The sequence below is a fragment of the Thalassophryne amazonica genome, chromosome 15, assembly GCF_902500255.1.
Source record: "Thalassophryne amazonica chromosome 15, fThaAma1.1, whole genome shotgun sequence".
Taxonomy (NCBI): Eukaryota; Metazoa; Chordata; class Actinopteri; order Batrachoidiformes; family Batrachoididae; genus Thalassophryne; species Thalassophryne amazonica.
The window spans coordinates 93201448-93227434 of NC_047117.1; the positions used below are offsets into that span (position 1 = coordinate 93201448).

At 43.6% G+C, this 25987-nt stretch overlaps 1 protein-coding gene across 1 annotated transcript in view; it reads left to right on the plus strand.

Annotated features, from left to right (window-relative positions):
- Positions 1–25987, plus strand: part of ccdc88aa (coiled-coil domain containing 88Aa) — an 82401-nt gene that overhangs the window by 27842 nt on the left and 28572 nt on the right. Inside the window, 8 exon segments of the mRNA XM_034188449.1 lie at positions 869–927; positions 1081–1164; positions 2180–2320; positions 3512–3675; positions 5249–5330; positions 9844–10002; positions 10954–11100; positions 11285–11429. Coding sequence (XP_034044340.1) covers positions 869–927; positions 1081–1164; positions 2180–2320; positions 3512–3675; positions 5249–5330; positions 9844–10002; positions 10954–11100; positions 11285–11429 — 981 coding nt within the window.

Below are 25987 nucleotides of genomic sequence, written 5' to 3' on the forward strand. Positions count from 1 at the left end.
CTCATTTAATTTAAGGCTTTATAAAGTGATCAGTGTCCAAAACCTTTTGGACGTGTGTTCAGTACCTTCGGCCGTGATATTCAATAAGTTGGAAGTTCAGCCGTCAGTGGCAGAATATGGAATAAAGATCTGATATGTCCTCCAATGGTGTCAAAGCAACACATCCTCATGATGCATTCAAATGCTGTGGTGATTTTCACATCCAGCTTCATCATATTGGGAATAGAAGGTGAACAATAAAAGGAAATCTGACCTCACTTTGTTAAAGAAATCAGTGAAAGGCAGAAAGGATTTTTTTTTTAATCCAGAATCATGTGCAACATGGACCAATTTGAGGAAATCCGTGGTGGGGTCATTGTTTTTTCTCCCAATTTTAAAATGGGTCCAAGAACATCTTCAGGTCTTTGTTTTATACTGCAGCACTTGAATGCAGCACCAGGACTTTTTTCAGACCATTTAGTTTTGTTCAGTGTTTTTACATTAAAATCACTTAAATTCATTTTAAGGAAAAAAGCCTTATTACACAAATTGGTCAGCATTTAATAAACTCACCTCAACACGGCTTGTCTGGAAAAAAAGAATAATTTTATTAATCATCATGTAACTTTTCTGTACATTTAATATATTGAACTAAAACATGAAAAATCATCATTTGCTCTTTTTTTAATGCAAATTGAGAATTTGAGCAGATGCATTAAAGGTTGGTCAGACTGTCTGATCTCTGACGTGTTCATTCCGTTGTTCTCGGGCTGCATGTTGTCATGTGACTGTGATGCTGCTGGTGACCCACATTCACTCGGTTCAGCTTTAGTCCACTCCAGCTGTATAACTTTTATTCCACTTGCTGAACTTATTTTTGGTTCCATAGAGGAAAGTCTGGAGGAGATGAAGAAGATTTTGCTCTTACTGTTGGGATGTGCAGTTCAGGTAAACTCTGACTTTTCCACATTTAAATCCACGACAAACACTTCTGTTTCATTTGTGGTGGGTGCAGTGGGACAAACTGAGCTGACGCAGTTATTTAGTTATTTTTATTCTCTTTCCATGTTGTTCTTTTTTTCTTCGTTCTTTTTTTTCCAGTGTGAGAAGAAGGAGCAGTACATCAAAAGGATCCAGATGCTGGATTTTGACACTAAAGCAGCCGTAGCTGCACATATTCAGGAGGTATCTGAAACCACGCTTCATACCGCATATGAGGTTTTGAGCCCGTCTGTGAGCGAGTGACCACAAATCAATCAAACGTGTCAGAGAATTGCTGCAGAAAAATATGCAGAACCAGTAAAACAGCCTTTTTGAGCACTTAAAGGCAATTTACTCAAAAAAAAGGCCTAACTTTTTCTCTAAATGTCAAGGGTGTAATGTGGGTCATTGAGATGTTTCACGTCAAAAAAATTATAGTCGTAGATTCACTCGTTTGGAAGTGGCGGCCATTTTTATGCCAAAAATGGCTAATTTGGGTATTTGGACCCAATTTCTCAAAAGCTTTTCTTTTAATGTAACAAGGGCACAGTATTGGTCATTGACATTGTTCCTCTCCAAACATTATTTGCGTAGATTTGTTCGTTTGGAAATGGCGGCCATTTTTATGCCGAAAATGGCCATTTTGCTTTGGCCTTTAATTGAGCAGGTAACCCACATGACCCTTGGCACTCTAGTTTATTATTGGCATTTATTCTTTTATTATTGGAGTTTATGTTGTTTAGTGCTTTGTTTCCTGGGAAAGTCTGATATAAATAGTCATCATAATCATTATTATTATGAATAACAAACACATGATTATTAGGTATATAAGTTGCTCCTGAGTGTAAGTCATCAGGCCTCCCAAACTAGTAAACAAACAAAAAAAAAAACTCTGCAATTTATATTCCAGAAAATATGGGGTACAATCACCATAGCAGCAGTGATCTAATTTATATATTAATTAGGTCACAGGGTCACTGAGTGCAAAACAATATTTTAGCTCTTAGAGAAAATATTATTTGAGTTTGTTACACAACATTTTGACACAACTTACATATGACTTGAAGGAACTCACTGGATGACCTCACTGCGGATCAAGAGGTCATCCAGTGTCAAGTTTTTCCCAGACCTGGATCGATGGTCCAGGTCAGGTTTTCTTATGTATTTTGTGAGTAGATTCAGAGCCTGATGTCACGTGTTGCTCTGATTTCTGAACCAGCTGACCGACAGCCAGGAGAACCTGTTGGACTTGCAGTGGTTGGAAGCGGGAGAGGTGGACGCAGGTCAGCTGGAGGACGTGGTGAGGACCATGGTTCTGCATCTCAAATGCTTGCTGGAACAAAGAGACGCCCACCTGGAGGTACTTGTGATTTTCCTTTAGCCACAGGGAACAAAATGCTAAATTTTCTGTGTAGCTTCACTTTGCAAATTCTTGTGAAAAACAAATGAAACTGCAGAAAGTTTCAGTACACCTGGTTCTTATGTTCAGTTTTACATACACTTGTACAACTTAAACTGAAGAGTATTTTCAGCATGGAAAAAAGATTGTTGCATGTTTACATTTGGAGTCTCCATTTACTATGATGTTTGCAGATGACATTATGATCTGTAGTGAGAGTAGAGAGCAGGTTGAGTCTGGCCTTAGAGGTGGAGATATGCTCTGGAGAGAAGGGGAATGAAAGTCAGTAGGAGCAAGACTGAGTACATGTGTGTGGACAAGAAGGAGCCCAGTGGAATAGTGCAGTTACAAGGAGTAGAAGTGGTGAAAGTAGATGAGTTTAAGTACTGGTGGTCACCTGTCCAAAGTGGAGAGTGTGGTATGTTGGATGGCTTAGAGACGGTGACACTAACTGTGACTTTGGGGACATGACCAGGATGGACAGAATTAGGAATAAGCATATCAGAGGGACAGCTCAGGCTGGACAGTTGGGAGACAAAGTCATAGAGGTGAGATTGAAATGGTTTGGACATGTGCAGAGGAGGGACCCAGGGTATATAGGGAGAAGGATGCTGAGGATGGAGCCACCAGGCAGGAAGAGGGAGGACATGCAGGTGGTTGGTGAGACAGAGGAAGATACAGAGGACAGAGTCAGGTGGAGATGGTAAACCTGTTATAGTGCCCCCTAATGATAAGCTAACTCACAAGATGTTGGTACAAAATTGAGTTAAAAAAAACAGGCATGTGTTCTCAATAGTTTTAAAATAAACAGCTTGATCATAAAACTGGAAATCCAACATTGATTATATAAAAGCACTTACTCCAATCAAGAGTCACAAGGGGTGGGGGTGGAGCCTACCCCAGCGGTCACAGCACAAGAGGCGGGGTTTACCCTGGACAGGACCACATACAGACAGACAAACACATCCACACCTACGGTCAATTTAAAGATTCCAGTTCTCCCAACCTGCATGTCTTTGGAAGTGGAAGGAAACTGGGGCACCTGGAGGGAAACCACGCAGACACGGGTCGAGCATGCAGACTGACTTAGGCTTGGTTTGAATAGCTGTGCTGAATCTAATGCATGACCATTTGTGACCTTTCTGTCTGCAGACAATAGCAGAGCTGAGGCAGGAAAGAGAAGGTACGCCCGGCGGCAGGTTTCCACCTGCCGTCTTCTGTCCCAGCATGCATCAGCAGCCTGCGGTGTGCCAGCAGCACCTGGCGGTGGAGCTGGCTGATTCTAAAGACAAGATCAGACGACTTAGACAAGAACTGTGAGTAACAAGAAGATGGAGCTCAGGGCAGCAGTGATGTCATCAAAAAGATTCACCAGTTTGTTTCCACATATGACGACAAAAAATATCACGCAATTACACATTACCACATAGCTACCGTATATATAGATTATACCTCATGGGTTTGTTAGAAAGCCTCAGGGACGAGAGGAAAAAGGCTGATTTCTGCTTCATCACACGATTCCTGGAATGATGCAAAGTGACTTTTTAACCTTGTTAAATAAATAATCGATGAAAATACACAATAACCAGATAGGAAAAACAAACGAGGACACCAAAATGCATCCTACACAGCAGTGTTAATTTAGCACTGTCAGTGTTAATTTTACACTGGTGATTTTACTGTGTAAAAGTGCAACTCTGAGCTAATGCAAAGTTATAGTGTTAAATTAACTCTGTGGCAAGTGTACATGGGCCCTTTGGTAATGCTGTTAAATCTACTGTGTTGATTTAACTCTTTGATAGACTTGAATTAACACTGTTTTTACTGCAAAACCCTGTATTTTCTCCATTTTTTTTTAAATGCAGAAAAATGCAGTTACAAAATGAGAATTTAAAGGAAAATACAAACATTTCTATAAATAAACTGAAAATAGTGTGTGTGTTAAAATTCTTTAATATTTTGCTCCCTGGTCGTTACAGTCAAGTGCATGTTGACCTCAACTAAAAATTTGTGGTTTTGGACCTGCAGGGTTTTGCGTCTGAACTCTTTATGTGGAGTTAATGTAACACCGAACAATTTTGCTGTGTGCATTCCTGATGTGTTTGTGGGGGAAAATTTGAAAGTACTCACGAGGTTGTGGACATTTTTATTTTGAAATCTAAGGGCTTTTAAATAACCGAGTGACTGAAGTTAAACATTATTGTGAGCGCTGTTTGAGATGTAAATTTTTTTGGGGGGGTTTTTTCTGCAGGACGACCAACGATAAAGAAGCTAATGCAGCGCCTCCTCTGGCAAGGAGCAGACAGGGAACGACTGAATTAAACCCTGACTGACTGACTGACTGACCTCACACAAACCATCATATTGTCTGAAGAACCTGTTGGACCCATTTGTTATTTTCCTCATCACTGTGATTCGTTTGTCATTGTTGCTGGCGGCTCGTAGCCGTCTGTGGAGTAAATAGTTGTGATACACTCAAAGTACCGACGCCGCGTCACGTCTGACCGGTCAGCGTGTGCTGCTGTCAGAGTGCTGAATTTAAACACCCTATTTTCTGTTTCTACGTGATCAGGATTTGACTGTCGTCCACTGCAGATTTTTGGCTCTAATTTGTATTCCAATTCCAACATTGAGGAAATCAGACCCAGTTTATTAAAATATCAGGGAAAATTTTTCTCACCATTATGTGGTCACTTATAAACGAGTGTAGCCAACGACTGAAAAACACTCCAAGTTATTGCTGCATGCACCAAGTATGGACGAGTCTCATCACACCACATGGTTATTTGTTCTATAAATGATGTATTTCATGGATAACTCCTGTTGCATTTCTTCAAACATGTGACCACCTGTTTGTCTCTGTCACATGCACGCCCATAACCTTACCAGGGAGGAGAAGAGTGAACAGATGCTGGACTGCAGACAGGAGCTGGAGAACCTGGAGTCAGAGCTGAAGAGGATCCAGCAGGAGGTTTGAAGTCAGAAAAGCTCCTTGTGATGATTTCTGTGAAGGCTCTCATCTCTTGATGATGTGATGATGACTTGTTGACTTGTGATGATGTTGGCACAGAGCAGCAACCGTGTGTCAGATCACACAAATCAGTGCACGTGATTTTTTTTTATTTATTTTTTTAACTGCTCAGCAACACTTAGTGACAACAATGTGACCACGCCCAGATATGAGCAAAAGAGATCAGTCCGTTGTCTCAGACTCGGTCTGTTCTGTGACACAAAGACACAAACTGAGTTGCATTAACTTTCAGTCATGCAAACGTTCCTGCAGTAACTCGCTGAAAACCTCTTAATTATAGCAAAAGTGCTTTACGTCAGGTCAGATCTGGGAGTGTGCACTGGTGCTGCACAACGACCCGTCCACAAACTACAGAACCACACTGGGTCCTGGATGGCAGCCAACCATCCCTGGTGAAAACCAGTCAGCAGTGGTGGGCACAGTTCCGATAATCTGATAACAGATAATTATCGAAGATAATGTTTTCATTATCGGATTATCTTTTTAGATAACTTTAAAAACCATTATCAGACTAATTATCTTCCGATACATTTTTGTCCGATAACTTTTAGACCAATAACATAGTAAACAAAGATGAACAGTGACAAACACTTTTAAAATCAGTCAAGCACCTACCTGTTAAAAGTTTCATAACAGATGCATAGTTCTACTCTCTGCAAACAGAAGAGAGCTGCTTCCATAAGAAACCACTTTATCCTCTGCAGGCATAAGAGAACTGGTCTCACAAAAAAAAAACAAAAAAAAAAAATAATTTTCTTTAACACCATACTGATATGCTGGCAATATCACCCAAGTCATCCAGAGGCATACATTTTTAACTTATGGTTCAAATTTTAACCAAACTTATTTTGGACAAGTTATTTAAAATTACTGTCATGTCTGACGTTTTATAAAGTGAAAATATCAGATATATGTTTTAGTTTTAAAGTAATGTGCTCATTTTTAAGGTTTTGTGAGCACATACTGTGCCCAGCAGTGCATTATGAGTAGGATAGTCTAATCTCAGTATGTTCACGACAGGACAAATGCATTTCAGACACTCTGTTCAGGCTCCACGGACAGCAGCATTAAACTCTAGTGCCTAAAACTCTCGTGAATATATTCTCTGGGTTTATAGAAGTTGTTGTATTTGCATTTGTTAAATTCCACGCATCATAAATGTAGCAGACACGGATTATCTGGGATTTTGTTTTGGCAAGTTTTTCAGGCCTCTACTGCCATCTACTGGCCAGTAGTGTTCATGGCAGTATTCGCCCTAAGTACGAAGTGTCTGGGCACCAGTAGATGGCAGTGTTCTACTTATTTTGACCCCGGTTATATCAGATGGTTGTCAAATCAACTTTTTGGCTTTGCAAATGGCTTTTTTTTTTTTTTTTACAAATTAAGTTTAAAAACAAAACAACAAAAAAAACAACATTACAAGACAGCTCTGCTGTGTTTGTACAGGCACAGTGCGAGTGGTTGGATACTTGTAGGTCTTCAGCAGCAGGATAACCTCACGACGGCCAACCAGAATAATATAAAACAGGTTTGATTTTCATTCGACCATACGATCGGCGATCAGGAGGTGTTCGTCAGATGTTAAATGCAGCTTTTTACTCCATGTACACTACACGATGCAGGACGCGCGATTAACCTGAAACTTGGTCCAAAAAATTCTCGCACGAATGAAAAATCATCTGAAAAAGGGCCAAAACTCGCACAGTGTAAAGCCAACATTTATGTGCCAAGACAAAATTGAGTGCACGTTTTACAACATCATCAAACGTGCGCACGGCACAGTATAATAAAATGAGCACACATTCTCTCCACATGCAAAACATTTTGCGATGACACTTCCAGGGCTCCATAAAAATGCCTGTTTTTACAAATAAAAAATGGAATATTTTACAAAAGCACATTTATCTGTAAACACCAACACGTCACATTAACGTGTTGGTTTACATAATGAATGACTGAACCAATCAGTGTTTAGCAGAGGCACTTTTACCCAGAATCCTTTGCGATCTGTCTGTGTTTGTTACAAAACCTCAGAATTAGTGCATTAAAAGATATATGTTATATTTTAACTTTGTACAAATGACAGAATTGACATTAATGGAGTTATTCTATCAGTATTAATGTTATTTATAAATCAAAACCATAAGTCAGCATGACTTTATTTTCCAAGACCTCCGCCTGACCGGTATTGTGATTGATAGCGAGTCGGGCTTTATGGCTGCTCTCAGGGTGCCTCTGTGCTGGAAGCTGTGTAATAAACAAGAGCTTCTAGCAGGGGGCAGGATGTTCAAAGGCAAAAGTTTGGTCTCATTGTTTGGGTCTGTTGTCACTTTTAATATTGCTAGAAGTTATTGTGGCGTTAAAACTCAAATTCATTTATCGGTTATCTGTAACTTCCGATACATTTTTGGGTGGTTTGTCATTTTATCTTTATCAAAGATAACTTTTCAGTTATCTGATTATCTGTTATCGAAGTAAATTTTTGGTTATCTGTGCCCACTACTGCCAGTCAGTCCACAATTCATCAACGCAACAGTCTGTCTACTGCAGCCAGGTGAGATGTGGGTGTGTCCTTGGCCAAGTGGAAAAAGTGGGCATGTTCTTGGACAAGTGGAAATGTGGGCGTGTCATTGACGGGCCCCTCAACACTGAGACAGCTGTGTCCTGGATTGTGTCCAAAGAAAATCACCACATGGACTAAATGTTCTCTCATAGTGTCAGGGCTGAGACTAACTCACGGGTTGAGTGTGCAGTGTCGACACAAACCACTCAGTGGATGGGGGTGTCAGCGCGAGGTGGTGAGGATGCTGTGGCTGAAGATAAAAAAATAATAATAAAAAAACCCTCCCTCATCACTTTTTTCTGATGTCAAGGATGATAAACCTACTTTTTTTCTTCTTTTTTCTTTGGGCCTCATTGTTCCTAAGGCTACTTCACAGTGAAACTTTTTAATGTCTGTGTGTGTGTGTGTGTATATATATATATATATATATATATATATATATATATATATATATATATATATATATATACGAGGTCTGTTAGAAAACTATCCAACCTTTTTATTATTTGCAAAAACTATATGGATTTGAATCGTGTGATTGCATCAGCCAAGCTTGAACCTTCGTGCGCATGCGTGAGTTTTTTCACGTGTCGGTTGCGTCATTCGCCTGTGAGCAGTGGTCCACCCCTCTCGTCGGATTTTTATTGCGAATAAATGTCTGAACAATTTGGAGCTTTGCTGCATCAAATTTTTCCAGAAACTGTGAGAGACCTCCAGGTGGTAACTATTCGGAAAATTCAAATGGCTTTGAGGGACGGTTTTATGGGGATTACACAGATTAAGGAGTGCTCCAGCCGGTTTAAAGACCGCCCACAACTGCTGAGAGCGCGCCGGGCTCTGAGCGCCGATCGACAGGCTGACACCCCGCTGAAACAACCAGATCATTTCCAACGTGAAGGCTTTGTTGATCCGGGATGTCGTCTGACTTACACAAAAATGGCAGAAGACGTGGACATCAGTACTTTTTCGGCACATTCCACTATTACAGGAGTTTTTTTTCATGGAAAGAAAAGCGGACGGATGCGCTACTGTACCGCTCATGGCGCGGCACAAAACCACCTCCGTGTTGGTCTCACAGGACGGCTTTCAGACGGCTGTCGGTGGGTTTTTAGTCGTGTGACTAACCGAGAAATTGTGGATGAGCCTGGACATGCCAGAACATGTCCTGTGAGGCTTCATCACTGCATTGCTTTGCGCCATGCGGCACCGACGCAACGCGTGGAATTCCTCCGCTCCTCTTTCCATGACAAAAACTCCTGTAACAGTGGAATGTGCCGTTCATTTCTAAACTGGACGCTGTGTTTTATCCAGGACGTCGTCTGACTAGCACAGGAATTGCGGAAGACGTGGACATCAGCACTTTTTCGGCACATTGAGACAGACGTGCGGAGGAATTCCACGCGTCGCGGCTCGGAGCGCGGCGCGCTCTCAGCAGCTGTGGGCGGTCTTTAAACCGGCTAGAGCACTCCTTAATCTGTGTAATCCCCATAAAATTTTCCGAATGGTGTCCACCTGGAGGTCTCTCACAGTTTCTGGAAAAAATTGATGCAGCAAAGCTCCAAATCGTTCAGACATTTATTCGCAATAAAAATCCGACGAGAGGGGTGGACCACTGCTCACACAAAGACTGCTCACAGGCGAATGACGCAACCGACAGGCGTGAAAAAAACTCACGCATGCGCATGAAGGTTCAAGCTTGGCTGATGCAATCACACGTGATTCAAATCCATATGGTTTTTGAAAAAAATAAAAAGGTCGGATACTTTTCTAACAGACCTTGTGTGTGTGTGTGTGTGTGTGTGTGTGTGTGTGTGTGTGTATATATATATATATATATATATATATATAAATAAAAATTAGCTTTGAACTCTGGGGTCTGGTTTCTACCAGAACTCGCAGCTTCTTGTGGACGCCCGCGCCGCCCGTGCTTACCGCGACGAGCTGGACGCCCTGAGAGAAAGAGCCGTGAAAGCGGACAAACTGCAGAGTGAAGTGGGACGTTACAGAGAGCAGCTGCACAGGATGGACTTCTTCAAGGCCAAAGTGGAGGTTCGTGTCATTTCTAACGGTTTTCACTCTGAACTTTCAACGTTGACATGCTTCACTAAATTCCCACTGTGGTTTAAAACCTCATCCAACTTCAGTGTTTTATTCTTGTTGAAAATAAAGAGTTTTAAAGATTGTGATGCCAGTTAAAGGGCTCATTTCCTGTGTGTGTCTGAACGATGTCACTGAACATGGAGCAGGTTGATGATAAAAATGGGTGACTTTTCCATGTCGTACCGATGTTAATGTAACCTGACAATCATAAATTACAGACTCCTGCTGTGAAATATGACGGACATTCCAAGCAGTTTTGTGTTAATAAAATTGCACTATTGCAGAACAAATTACAACATTCTGAAAAATCCAGGATTGTCAGATTTGTCTGAGGTACAAACTCTCCAACTGCTCTTTTTTAAAGTATTTTTGCTGAATTCTGGATTATTTTTTAGGACTATCTGGATGATGTATTCCTGACTTTTTCAAGCATCTGCTTTGCTGCTGAAATAAGGCTTAAAAAGGTTCTAATTTTGCCTAAAACCCAGGAGCCCCGGCAGCGGCCCCAGACCCCTGGACGACTTTCAGTATGTCATATAAGCTGAGTTATCTAAGTGTTTTTGGTTTGGTGCTCTGCACAGAAACCAAGCCAGGTCTGGGAGCATGTGCTGATGCTGCACCTCCACAACATCACGGAACTGCCTGGGCTCCTGGATGGCAACCACCCTGGCAGACAACAGGTCCATTCGTGCATCTCTAAAATAACCATCTGTCTGCTGCAGCCAGGTGAAATGTGGGCGTGTCCTTGGCCTTCTCCAGCACCTGGTGTCCTGCCCTGAATGTCACTAACCAAATATTTGATTCAGAAAAAGGAGCAGAATGTTACTTTCCTCGGAATCATTTGTGTGCAGCTGAAAACGACTCATGAAACTGGTTCCTCATTTCCATTCTGTCTTTCAGGAGCTAAGAGAGGACAACAGAGTACTTCAGGAGACCAAAGAAGTCCTGGAGGAACAGCTGTCAGGTTGGAGGTCACGCTCAGATGAAGTCCATCAGCTGGAGAAGCACAATCTGCTGCTCAGAGCCCGACTTCATGACATGGACCAGGTGGGTGGGACAGACAGCGTGCCTGTCAGTCATTTCAGAAATTCAACACAAATCAGTTCAGTATCAGGAAACACTTTGAGTTTCTTTCTCTCTTTTCTTGTCTCGTGGACCAGATTTATTTTGTAACTTCACTTAGTCGTCGTTGGGAATGTATCTGTACTCCACATGTGTGTTTGCACCACAGGAGAGGGAGGCAGATCAGAAACACTTGGAGGAGCTGCAGGAGGAGAACCTGCTTCTGCGTTTGGCTCAGAGGAGGAGCATGGAGGAGTCACAGCAGCTGGGCTGGGAGCTGGAGCAACTCTCCAAGACCTCAGACAGCTCCCAGGGTAGGAACTAAACCTCTTCAGTACGCCTATAAGACACAATCACAGAGAGGTAATGTCATTTATTACAGGATAGTCACAGATTGTTTGAAAGGAAGAGTGTTGTTATTGTTTGTTTGAAATGCAGCATAATATTAATATTAACATGGCAGTATTAAACCTAACCTGCACTGCTGAGCTCAACCTCAAACTACTGAGGTATCTACGACCCACGTGTCCTTGTGGTATTATTGGATACAATACATTTCAGAGACTCTCCCACCTGGTGGCTGCAATTGGAATCAAGACACGCTCAACACAGATCTTGTCCTCGCGTGATTTTTTTTTTTTTGTACCATGTTTCACCTCGATACACACAGTTTCTGTTAAGATACTGTGTACACATCGACCACACAGAATCAAACAGTTCCTAGACCTGTTCTGTGATCAGTGACGCAGCTAAAAATGGAATAACTGATTGGACTGGAATGCAGAATAGTATATGAATGGACAGTGGCGGTCCTAGAGTGATTTACTCCCCGGGCGAAACCTCCTGCGTGTTCCCCCCCTCCCCCACGCACACTAACGTGGCCACCACCCCGGCCCCACCACCCATGAAAACACTAACTTCGTCCAGAACACCCACAATCCCACAAATTAACTCACAACAGCTATTTTCAAGAACAAATTTCCAGTTTTAATGACTACTGTAATAACAAACACAAAGAAATTGGCACAGTCTAATGTGTCATCATCCATGGACTTATCTGCAATGATCATCTCAAAAGTTTGCAGGAGGCATCATAATTGTTTGCCACAGTGCTCACTATCCGTGATGTGAAATTCCATCGACTAGGAGCATTTCTGGGCAACCTTGAGCAGCCTGCAGACTCAAGAAAAGACATCCTCTTTGTGGATTTTGAGAAAAATGTGGCAAACCCAGAGAGTGATGCAAAAAATATTCTGCACTCAGATAAGCATTTAGCCCCCTGAGACAGAACCAGATTCAGTCTGTGAGCATAACAATGCACAAACATTGACCTGGGGGCTGTTGCTTTAATTTTGGCCTGCAAACCATTGAGAGCTGAAGCCATGACAGCAGCCATGGCTTCTTCGTAAGGAAGACTATCAAATGGCTTCACCAAAATCTGGTCCACAACATTCAAATTGTCTGCCATTATGTGCAGCTTGCTACGCTTGCTACCTAGCTAGCTCGCTAGCTGGGACTGGCGCGAGGCTAGTGTGAAGTGTGTCCGCCTGTGAGTGCTTTGTGACGGTGGAGGAGCTCAGCAGCACCCGCTGCTCGGTAGGGACAGAAACTGCGATAGAAGTCAGAAAGAGTGATAGAAGTCAGTCTCCAAACACAAGCACCTACAAAAAAAACCCACCAGAAATAGAAGCTCGATTTGTCGCTAGTCGTTTTTAACAAAGAAAATGCCGCTAAGAGGATTAGGAAAGTCTCCGGTTCAACTCAGAACAGAATGAAAATTAAAAAATGCTCCCACGGATGTTTACACCAAAAGATCGCTGATTCGCTCATTTCGCTGTCAATCAAAAAGGGATTTAGCCTCAGACAGATCATCCAATCATCATGCAGAAGCTGAGCGTCCGGGCCAGCCGAGGCCAGCCCACTGCCCCATAGACCCCCAGACACGCCGAGCGTCCGATGGGCGGGACAAAGCCCAGCATTTATCCAATGACTCGTCTCATTTCACTGCAGTCTTTGCTTCGCTATTGAAGTCTGTGGACGCTCAGCGTCCACACTGTTTAAAGCACTGTGAAGCTGCGGGTTTGAGTGAGAGGAAAGCCGCGTCGTTACCAGTGATAAGAAGCTGATTCTGAACAGAAGTTGAGCACGTTGTAGCGCATATTTAGTCAATGACATGTACACACAACAGTATATATTTGATCACTTATTTTTTTGACATTTTAGGGGAAGCTGAGCTTCCCTTGCAGTCTGAGAGCAATCGCCTCTGTAGTAGTGTAGTACTTGGTAGTCAACATTTCAATGACTATTACAGCGTTCCAATGGTGGAACGGCGTGTGTTATGGGGCTACCATTCTGTTGGCTAATACAACATTAACCCAAGGTGATGACAGCAATAACTTTAAAAGTTTAAGCCTAATCTTATGCTGAAATTAATTTCGGCTAGGCCGTCCAATTTAGCAAACATCATCAGGCTAGTTAGGCCACTAATTCATCATGTCACTCACTGAAATCGATACATACCTTTTTCCTTTGCTCGTTTCTCTTCTTCTTCTTTTTCTTTCGAAATTGGGCACCTGATGGCTTTAATCGTTTCCTATCCATGATTATGTCTTACTCCGTTTATTTGTCATTCGACCACCTCCTTGTCCAAACATTGAATGATTCCCCCCTCCCCCTGCACAAACTCTGCACTGTGCAGCATTGCTCACCTAACGCAAGAGGTGAGACTGTCGCTGAACCATTTCAACTTGACCAGTTGACCACCATAATCTTGGGAATTCCTTCGGTTCATCATACACAACACAGAATCAAATCTAATGGGAATGTAGAGAATTTCGAAACCTTTATTTGAAATATTATACAATAATAGAGCAGAGCGTGATGACAGATGATGATGTGATCTGAGGACAGTGGATTGTACAGGCACCAGATGCGTGCCTCCCACCATGGGACGGGGGGGAGGGGGAAGATGGGGGTGCCGCTTTGCCGTAACGTACCCCCCCCCCGTCAGGACAACCCCCACCCCGGTGTTTTTTTTTTTGACCTTTTATTTTTTTTTTTTTGCACGGTCATGCCCCCCCCCCGCAATGCTGCCCCGGGCGGCCACCTCCAGGACCGCCCCTGTGAATGGATGATGCATTATGCAGCAAAAAGGTATTTAAATAAACAGACCTTGTATTTATTAGTTTGTAATTGTTGTCTCTGCTTCTCAACCTTTAGATCTTTAGTGCGTGAGTTACTGAGATCCGTGATAATGAGTATTAAATTGCATGGGCATTCCAAAACTTTGTGCATTGCGCTGGTGAACATTTTGTGAGAGATCTATGAACAATAATTGTGCACATGACAGTGGGTGGTCACATGACATAAACAGCATGTTCAGTAAATGAGAACTTTTCATGTTACCTTGAATTTCTGTATAATTCGCACAAACCACTTTTCAGCTCAGCCGTATCCGCAAATGCACTTTTTGGTATATATTAGATATTTTTAAAAGTACTTGTTTCTTTATATTTTTAATATGTTTACTTTCTTTGCTGCCACAGAGGACAAGATGCTAAACTGTATTTCACTGTATGAACTGTATGTTTTATAGTGACAATAAAGATATTGATTGATTGATTAATGAGCTTAAGTGCAAAAATGAAATTCAGCCACTTACACAAGAAGACAAACACCCATTTTAACTGAAAATAGAATTTACTGAGCATTTACTAAATCAAAAACAAAAATGTGTCTTGAAAATGATTTGTCACAGCACCACTCGTATTAAACTGCCGGTTTAACACAACACTCTTCAAATGCACAGTCACATCACAGGGGCATTTCACTCCGGTGTCAATAACCTCTACACTGTCACATAATCATAGAGGACATGATATAGAAAAGAGTTTTTTATGTAGGCGGCTGCTGTCTATACTGTACACGGAGCTATCCATGGTACTGACCATAAATTGTGGTGCTGACTGCTGTCAGCTCCTGTCTGTGCTTATGCACGGGACATTCTACTTATGTTTTGTCGTGGTTCGTCTTTAGTCTTCTCGGGATGTCGTCTTTTAGATAACACAAACTAATTGCAAGTGATATGCTAGAAAAGGACACAACACTTTAGAATAATTCAGCCTTAAGCAAGATAAAATGCACAGAGTTTTTAAGTTTATTTAAGCCTTCGACACAGAGCTTAGACAAACTGAGTCCTCTAGAGAGACTGAATATGTGACAACCGCGCTCATCTATTTATTGGAGACCCGCGGGCATCGCTCCTCCTTCGACTTTTTTATTTATTTCATTCCCAAGACATGGTTTTCTATTGGAAGCGTCCTCTAGTGAACCCTAAGCAGGTGTTAGGCCATTATTTCAATGTGACAAACGCTCCCATTAAAACGTGAAGGATTTACAACTGATTTTTTTTAAAAGACCTTCAGCCACAGGTGCAGCTGGCCTGAGGCCCCCCGCACGTGGCCTCAGCCACAGGTGCAGCTGGCCCGAGGCCCCTCGCACGTGGCCTGCGGGAAAGCACCTAAGAGGCCTTGGAAAGCCCCTGACAGACTGAATGACTAATAGAGCCCCTTTTTTTGGGTTGAACACCTGCTAGTTCAACCAGAGGACATACAGTTCGGATCAGGACACTTGATAGTTCATCATAGTTCAAATAAGGACCTAAAAATTATTCTACAGTCCCTCCTCTGGGACTCGAAAGAGTCCCATTACATCAACTATACTCTTGGGTTGTTTACTGACAAGACATCCTCATTTGTGCTTTGCAATAAAAAAGAAAAACACATCACTCGAATTACTGATAACTCTGGTGTGGATATAAATATAAGTGATACTTCACACGGTAAATATATTTAAGTTTAAGTGCAGATGAACCTACCTACTAAGGCACAAGGTGATCAATTAGCTGGATTATATCAACGCAAGGTGACATTCAAACATTGAGTTTTGGTGTAATTCAGGGCACTTAGAATGGCCACATAAAACAAGTTACAGCAACCTCTTAATCATGGCAAAGTAAAGGCTTTACATTGACATCAGTGCAACCAATCATCTTCTGGCATCTATTGTCTCACTCAACCAGAGGCTCCAACCCATTATACTTGGTTCTACATATTATTTTGTTAAAGCGTCACACATTTATTATTTAAATGCATCAAATAACCCCTACGTTACCACTATTTAGTCAACCAATCAAGAAACTATTCTAAGGTTAGCGCAGCTATGTCTAGTTAAATGATAAACACCACAAATGGTTTCCCTTCATGTCCGTCCTTAAGTCATTTGCCTTAGTCAATCATATAATGGTTTTCATTATAGGCCATTTCTCAACATTCTCCACTTTGTTTTTCTTCTTTTTCAGCTTGTTTTCTAATGCCCTTTTTGGCCAGACGCCAAATTTAGGCGATGCATGTCTCTTGAGGCATGCTATAATTTAAGAAAAAGGGGTCCCTATGGTGCATCTTTACTACTAAATCTACAAACACGCCGTGTAAGGGTCCCCTTTTTATAACTTTGCAATGTGATATCTATGTGTACGCATTTAGCTTTATCTGTGTTACGCAGATGATGGTAAGGACAGACATTTATCCGACCTTCGTTACTAACATATATCCTTCTTTGTTTTTATTTACACTCAGATTTCTGAAACCAGTCCGCAATTCAAACTCAAGAACTAAGATCATAGTCCGTGTTCAGTGCCATTACGTCAGTCTGCGCTCCTCAGCATTTACTCAGCGTCTGAAGTTTTGGGAGAAGTTGGGGAATATGGGGAGGTTGGCCTTTCAGGGGTAGTGGGGGAAGGATCAGGAATTCTGGCTTTCAGACAGTCGTGCAGTTCTCTGATGGATCTTTCCAGCTCCTTGTGCTGCTTGGCCAGGTTGTACAGGGCCCCCAGAGAATTCTTGCCCACATTCAGGGTGGTGGTGGCCAGCCCTAGCTGTTCCCTTTCCATATGCTCCATCATGCTGGCTAGCATGTCCATACTAGACTGAAGACCACACAGTTGAGTATGGAGGCCCTCCTGAGCACAAGAGATGTTGGCATTGTCACGGTGTATCCTTAACAGGTATGCAGCTGTCTGACTCAGTTGTGGCATGATTTCCTCAAATAGCCCATGGGGAATGTGATTTGTGAGGGGCAGGAGCTGCTCCAAGGTTTTTGGAACAGACTCTTGTGGAAGACAAAGCTCTCGAACCAAGATTGCCATGTCCTGTGGGGTGACCATGACCAGATTAAGGTTGTGCAGTCCAGGGGACAGGAAGTACAAGGGGGAAGGCATTTCGTGTGTGGGGGGAGTATTGCTGATGTCGCTCGGGCAAGTGGCTGGGACACTCTGGGCATTTAGCAGCCTGTACAAAGCTCCCCTCTGTCCTGGTCGGTGAGTTCGACTAAGGTCCACCCCTGCTGATCCTCCTCCAGAGGTACTGGGCTGATCGGAATATCTCTCCTGCCTTGGGGGTGGAAAGCTGGGGACAGGTCCTAGCAGTGAATTGGGTCTAGGATGCACTCGGGCGGTTGCTGCATATGGCCGACCTTGGCTGCCTCCCCTGGAGGGTATCATTGCCACTGGCACATGTGACTGTCTCCATGGCATCTGCGGAAGTGGTGTGTTCCTGAGTCCAAAAGGTCCTTCAGGTGATGGTGGAGTCCTTGGGCCGACTCTTGCTGCAGGCAGATTCTGTGCATCGCCAGGTGCTGGAACGATGAAGATCCTTCTGTTGCCAACTGGTTTAGCTGCTGGATGGATGGCGGCTGTGGCGACCAATCATGTCTCGACCATCCCTCCTGTATATCCTCTTCTCCAAACAGTTCTGAGAGTCCAATCAGATTTGATAGAGGCAGATCAGGCATAGGTCCTTGATCAGGGGAGTCTGGTCTCTCAGCCATACTCCTGTGTCCTAGTAATATACATATACGTTCATTATTACAGCTCCATGTCATTCTTTCAGATATTGTCTATCCTATCCCTCATTTTTGTGGGTGCATGTGTGTGAATGTAAATGTGCGTGCATGTCTTCTTCCTCGTCTACAATATCACCAAGCACGGTCCATCCCAGTCCTCCCTATCTGGGGTATACGCCACAATATTAGGGAGCTGGGGGCTGTCGGGGAGGATAATTGGTATTTCATCCATTTCCATATATTCTGGTTCTCTGTCTGTTTCGTTTGTGCTTTCTTCCAGGGCTCGGATGGCTAACAGTGGGAGCTGTCCTACTGTGGATGAAATCAATTTATTGACCAGAAATTTTATCAAGGGAATACCACAACATATTACCAGCAAGACCGCCACCCCTGTTAGTGCCAAGATTACACCTATCTGATATAACCAGTCTTTCCATGATATCCACCCTCTCCTTAGAGTCCCAAACAGTGAAAATAGTGGGCCAATATTCATTCCATTCCCTACAATGTATCCAGAATCGTCAGTTTCATTTCTCCCTCCTATGGAGTTACTTAATAGTTCCTGTTGCATCTCTTCAAGTGTGATTAAGAGCTCTGTCAAATTTCCGTCTTCCCCTGTACGCATGGGAATAGCTGTGCAACATTCGGTGGCTTTGATCATAATACAAACTCCTTGTTCATCAGCCATCATCATCTCAATAGCTAATCTATTTTGCATTGTCATTAGCGAGGTGGCGTGCAGTTGTTCGGTTAAGGCTCCTACAGCTGCCAATGTCCAATTCAAATATCTTTGTTGATTATACCACAAGTAATTAATCCACTGCACCTCCTGGAACCTAGAACGGATTTTTGGAGTAACCCCGAACAGAGCCAATGCCCATCCCCATTTATCCGCGTCTTCATCTGCTTTAACTCTGCTACTGTCTATGGCTTCTAACTGTCAGGGTATCCCTTCTGGTATCCCGTTTCTTACTGTGACGTTGTAGTCTGTTTTAAGTGTCATTATTCCTCTTTTCTTACGAAGTTTCTGTGGCATGGGTTGTATTGAATTTGGCATTTCAATTACTGTTATAGCTCCTGTGAGCATCACAGGAGCACAAAGGCCTTTCCAATTAGGGGACAGCGATGACAGGAGTTTCCTTCTTTGTCCGCATATCCAAAAGATGTCAGCTAAGGGTACCGTTCCCTTAGCTAAATTTGGAGTACATGCCCATGAAGCATGGGTGAGATTCAGTCCAATTACAGACCCCCCTGTGGCCGGTACTATTTGTTCACACTGTATGCCTGCTGCTGGCAGGGTGCGACAGACGGTAATGTTCCATGCTGTTTTGGCCGGTTTGTATTCTTGCTGCTTTTGCATACACTGTATGTGGTGTTTTGGCTGGGTCGTCCCTACCTGCCAATCGCTTATGTATTGTGCTACTAAGCCTTTAGCTATACAGAATGGGTGTATCATCCCTTTCTCTATTTTAATCATAGGTGGAACGGTTCCTTCTGTACTTAGAGGCACTGGACAAAGTTTACTGTCGGCAGCATATTTTTCATCACCTACTGCCATTTTCATAACACATTGTGTATAGCATTCTGCTTGGTCTGAGTTATGTTGGGGGCTCCTATAACAGTTGTTGATATCAGGTAGGGGTTTAGCCTGAGGTATCACACCTTTCCGGTGACAGGCTATGCAAGGCTTTTCACTGATCTGCCTAGCCGAAAATTTCAACCATTGGTAAAATAAATTGGTCTTCAACCCTTGTGTGCGGGCTAGGTCTGTACTGGGATCCCATCTCCCTAAGTGACTGCTTGTTTCTAGGCTTCTAATTGTCCTCTTTTTCCTTGGTTTGATTTTTACCCATTTTGTGGCTTCATGTACTGTAACAGTTACGTCTTGCTTGGTTTCCCTGCATCCTCCTTTATCACAAATTACCTCTATGTTGAGTGTTCCCTCCTCTTCACATTTGATGCTAATGGCTTCGCCTAATATGTAATCCCCAGCTTTCCCTGTATTCCTATGTTCTTGTAGGCTTTTGATTTAATGTATACCAAATTATATGTTTTTCCTGTGTTTAGAATGCCTTGTTTAGCTGCTATTGCGGCCATGGCCACGGCACAGTCCGTTGTATGTTTTGGATGTCTATTTTCTCCCATACTGACCACCAGTAGTATTGTCAATCCCTTGAATAATTCCTTAATCATTGCTCTGATGACTGTTGAGATGTGCTACTAGATGTGCTACTGAGTGAGCCGTCACTAGATGAGCTGTCACTAGGGATGTGTGGTGTATCTGTGCTTTGTCTGGGTTGTACTTCCTGTGGTTCTTCTGTCGGTAAATCTACTAAGTTGCTGTCCGAGTCTGATGTCTCCTGTGGCCTGTCTATCTGTCGGTCTGTATTTCTGTCTGTCTGTTGGCCTGCGTCTCCAGTTGTTTCTGAGTCTGCATCTGAGTCTGTCGCTGCTCTATCTGGCAGGGATCCACTACTCTCTGAAGCTGTGCGTCGTCTTTGTTCAATCAGTCTCTGTGAGCGCCTTGGCCGGTGTTCGCCTGGCTGCAGGGAGGCGTGGCCTTCCCTCGGTGCTTCTTCTGGCTGCAGGGAGGCGTGGCCGTCCCTCGGTGCTGCTGTAGGGTCTCTGGCTTCTCTTGCTTCCCCCCTTGGCCCGGCGGCTCTGCCAAGACGAGCTTGCCGAGGCCGCAGGGGCGCTGGGCCACCAACCCTACAGCAGTGGTTTAAATGAAACCAAGTGTCCTTACCGTCTACTTTGACTGCTGTACGTGAGGCAAGAATAACTTTAAAAGGACCTTCTCGGTTGGGCCTGTCCCACTTCTTTTTGAACACTTTGACGTAAACCAGATCACCAGGCTGGATGCTCTGATTTTCGAGTGGAATCTCTGCTTCTCTGTCTTCTGTAGCACCTTTGACCTGCAAAAAGATAGTTTTGTGTATTTGGGTTAACTGTCTCAGATAATTATGCCATTCGTCTTGTAGCTGCTCCAGCGATGGTCCTTCGTAGGGTCCTCTCAGGTATGGAATAGACATCGGCCGACCTGTAAGAGCTTCAAATGGTGTCAAATGGGTTAGTCGGTTAGTTTGTGAGCGCATTGACAATAAAGCAAGCGGCAACGCATCCAGCCAGGTTAGTTTGCCATTGCTGTCTGCTATGATTTTTGCTAGTTTGTTCTTTAAAATGCCATTAGCCCTTTCCACCGCCCCATTTGATTGAGGGTGATAAACACACCCAAACTTCTGTTTGATACCCAATTGTTTGAATGTTTCTTGTGTAACCTTGGCTACAAAAGCCCTACCGTTGTCAGATGAGATAGTATCTGGAATGCCAAATCTTGGAAAGACGTCTCGGCACAAGAATTTGGCTACCGTTTTATGGTCTTGATTTGCAGAGGCTACTGCCTCAATCCATCGGCTGAATCTGCATATCACTACCAAAACATATCTCATTCGTTTAACTCGATTTTCAGCTCCCATGTCTATGAAATCCATCATAAGATGTCTGAATGGCCCATCAGGGACCGGAATGTGGGCTAAAGGGGCTGTGAATGATTTCCGGACATTGTACTGTGCACATACCTCACACTCATTCAACAAACGGTCCACTGTAGCTGCCATATATGGTGACCACCAGACAGCTTTTAGTTTGTTCATAATTTGGACTCGCGAACAATGATCGGGTCCGTGGGCCCAAATGATTGCATGTCGTAATAAATTGGTGGGTAACACAAAATGTCCATGACTACTGCGCCACAGCTTGTCCGCTGGCCCCTGACTGTATGTCTCAATAGCGCCTCGTTTAACCCACATTCGTTTTTCTTCTCCACTGGCCCTACTTTGAGCCACTATCAGTGCATCAAGTGAAACCAGTGGGGCACAATCTTGGATGGTTAGCAGGGGAAACATATTTTCTCCTTGTGCTCCTTTGCGAGCTGCGTCATCTGCTAGGTTGTTACCTTGAGCTATGATGTTATTATTCTTTTGATGACCTGCACATTTAATGATGGCTACCTCAGACGGTAATTGGAGAGCATGTAACAGTTGGGAAATCGCTTCTCCATGAGTGACAGGGGTGCCATCTGCTCTCAGGAATCCCCTTTGTTTCCAAATGTTTGCATGTACATGACATACGCCATAAGCGTAGGCTGAGTCTGTGTAGATATTAACACGTTGATCTTTAGCTATCTGGCAAGCCATAGTTAAGGCTTTGATTTCTGCCAGTTGGGCTGAACAAGGCTGATCAATTCCTTGGGACTCCAGTAATTCAAAGGTCTCGCCATCCGTGTTTAGTTTAACAATCCCCATACCTGCATGCAATCCCGCGGCATCCCGAAAGCATGAGCCGTCCACGAACAGGGTTAGATCTGCATCTATGGCGTGATTATACAAATGTTCTCTGGCTCTCAAAAATTTCTCTGTCTCTGCCACACAGTTATGTGGAGTACCATCTAACGGTGTGGTCAATTTGGTGGCGGGATTCACCGTGTGACAACGTTGTATTATTTCTGGAGCGGACAACACAACTTCATATCCAGTGCGTCTAGCTTGTGTTAAGACAAAACGTTGACTGGTTAGCAGGGCATGTAACTGATGCGACGTGTACAACGTTACTGCATGTCCCATGATTATGGATGATGCTTTTTGAAATGCAAAGGCAGCTGCTGCTAGACCCTGATAGCATGGTGGCAATCCTGTTTCAATGTTGTCAAGCTTTGTACTATAATAGGCCAATGGTTGTTTTCCTTCATTTGTTTCCTGCATTAGTACAGCACAAGCATATCCAGCTTTTTCAGTAACATACAAATGGAAAGGTTTCCCATAATCTGGGTTACCTAACGTGGGAGCAGATTGCATGTCTGTTTTCAGGGCCTCAAAAGCTCCCGTTGCCTCATCTGTCCAGACGAGGAGAGCTGCATTGCTTGTTTGCCCCACTGCTCTAATCATGGCACGCAAAGGTGCAGTTTTTATAGCATAATCACAAATCCACGGCCGACTGTACCCTGCCATCCCAAGGAATGAAAGCATCTGTCCCACTGTTTGGGGTTTGGGAGCCTTGATTATAGCCTCCACTTGGCTTGGGGCTATACATCGCGTGGTCCCACACAACTGTCTTCCCAAGTATTCTACTTGTTGTTTGCAGAACTGCAATTTGTCCTTACTTACTTTATGACCTCCATCTTCCAATGCATGCAATACAATTAATGAATCTTTTTCACACTGTTCTTGAGTCTCTGATGCAATAAGGAGATCATCCATATATTGCACCAATGTACTGGGTATGTCAAGGTGTTGTAAATCTTCAGCCAGGACTTTGTTAAAGATGGCTGGGGACAGGTTCAGTCCCTGAGGTAGCCGTGTATACGTTAGCTGTTGTCCCAGAAATGTGAATGCAAACAAATGTTGTGAGTCTGGGTGCACAGGCACACTGAAATAGGCTGAACACAGATCGATTACCGTGTACCATTTTGCTCCAGCAGGGATGCTTGATAGTATAGTATGCGGATCAGGTACTATAGGTGCATCCATTTCTATTATTGCATTGATAGGACGCAGATCATGTACCAGCCGATACTCTTTGGTATTGTTTTTAGGGATAGGGTAGATAGGAGTATTGCATGGGCTTGCAGTTTTTATTAAAACTCCAGCTGCCATTAGTCCCTTAATTACTGGTTTTATGCCTTCAATAGCCTGAGGTTTTAATGGATGCTGCCTTTGGTGAGGCAGTTTTGCTCCCGGTTTTACTTTTATTTTTACTGGTAAGGCTGTTTTTACTAGTCCTACATCTGTTTTGCTTTTGGACCACACCACTGGTGGTATTTGCTCTAACAATTTCTCTTGTTGGGCCGATAACACCATCTGTCCCTCTGGTCTAGGATTGAGCTCCACTTTTTGAGCTATAGCCTCATCATTTACTTTTAAATTAATTCGTATAAACTGCTGGTCTTTTGACAGATGTACTTGTGGACTTTCCATGTTTTGCCATTCTTCAACTTCTGAGGCTGTCTTTACCATTGGACCTAGGTCATGGGATTCGTACTTTTCTGAGACTAAAAGGGTCACATGAGGCGTGGCATTCGGCACTTGATACCATTGTTGTTCAGCTGAAGTTAGCTTGACAGAAGCTGCGGCCCCTTGGGGGCCTAAATAAATTTCTGTGGTGGTTATGTGAAACAGCCGTTGATTCATCAATGCATCCCAGCAGCATGCATAGTCAGCCTGTTCTTGTTTGGCATCGAACATCAGGGTGACATGTAAAGGTAAACTAGGTGTATATACTGCTGCATAGTGTTGTTCTGCCCAGGGCTTCCATTTTTCCCATTCCAGTTGGAGATTTGAATTTTCTGGTTGTAACTTCAGCCAGTATACCATGGGTTGCACAGGTCGGACCTTGTTTTCCATGTCCATAAGCACCATAATGTTGGCGAGTGCTTCGTCAGGAAAGTGTATTTGCAGTCCTTGATGGGTACACACTATCTGGGTTTGTAGCTTACATAAAATGTCTCTTCCCAGCAAATTCACAGGTGTATTTTGTGAGTATAACAGGGGTGCTTCAATTGTTTTTCCTGCAATCGTTACAGGAAGTGGGCGTGTAAAAGGTATTATTTGAGTTTTCCCAGAGAAGCCGATGGTCTTAATTACAGACCCAGAGAGGGGGAGATGAGCGCCCATTTTCCCTATGCAAGAGTATGTTGCCCCTGTATCCACCATGAAAGGGAAATCTCTGTTTTGTATATTAACGGTGACGGTTGGCTCTTCCTTAGGTATCATCGAAATAGCCAATGCCACCGTTTCCCCCTCTGTCTTCTCTAGGCCCCCCTATTGCCAATAGGCAGAGGGTCCAACCCAAGGCGGGCCGGACAATTTCTCATTCGATGTCCAGGTTGTCCACAGCTCCAACGCTCAGAGGGTTGATCCCCTATTGGGGGTGTTGATCCCATAGGCGGTCCCGCTTGACTGTTCCTGGGAGCTGAGTTCTGGAATCTGCTTCCAAATGAAGGTTGGCGAGATCCTCTTCGCCACCCTCCTCTTTGACCTTGAAAGTTCCGTGACTCTCCTCTCCACCCATGACTGTAGGTGGGTCCATTCCCGGGTGTGCCAGTGCTATGGTAGTGATAGTGATGCTCCACTGGTGCTGAGACTTCTCCTGTAGGAGTGCTTCCTGCTGCTCCTTGGGGGCTCTGTGTGGCTGTTACCACAGGTGCCTGTATGGTGGCAGCAGTGTTTGCCGTAGGGCCTGTGCTTGCCGGCTCAGAAGGAACAGGGGTCATCATTGGTGCCTGGGTCTTTGTTTTTTCTTTCTTGACTTTGGTTAGCTCTCCCAACTGCATCTGCACCAATTTTTTCGTCAGGGATTTTGCTGCATCTTCTTCTTTTTGTTTTTCTTTCTTGTAGATTTCAAGATGGTGACAAATATGCTCAGAGTATAAAGCCCAATTCATTTTTGATAGTCCCACGACTCCATCTAGGGCTTTCTGAACCTCATCTGGTAGAGCCTTTTTTACAGTTATTTTAAACAGGATTTCAGTTGCTGGAGAATGGTTCCATGCATTTCCTGTTTCCTCCGCCCATCTCTTCTGGAATCGGTGCAGGAACTTCTTTGGGCACTCTTCAGGTGTCCACTCCTCATCATCCAATTTAGAGGGATCCAAGACCTCAGGGTACTTTCTTCTCAGTCCTTCCCACATGGAGTTTCTATAGCGATTAAAGGGGACTTCATCATGTTGATTAGTGCCCATCATCTGTGTTAGTCCAACCTTTCCTGCTAATTCTTCAGTGTCATGTTTTCCCATTACATGCATTAGCAAGGCTTTTATGTCACCTAAAGACAAGGTTACCCCTGCAGTGCCTTCTTCTAAGGCAGTTATCCATCTTCCAGCTCCTTGGGTGATGTCTGGCAGCCTGTTGGCCAGCCCCACCATGTCTGTCCAGCTCCATGGGGTATACACATGATGACCATTCCTGACCACCAGTGG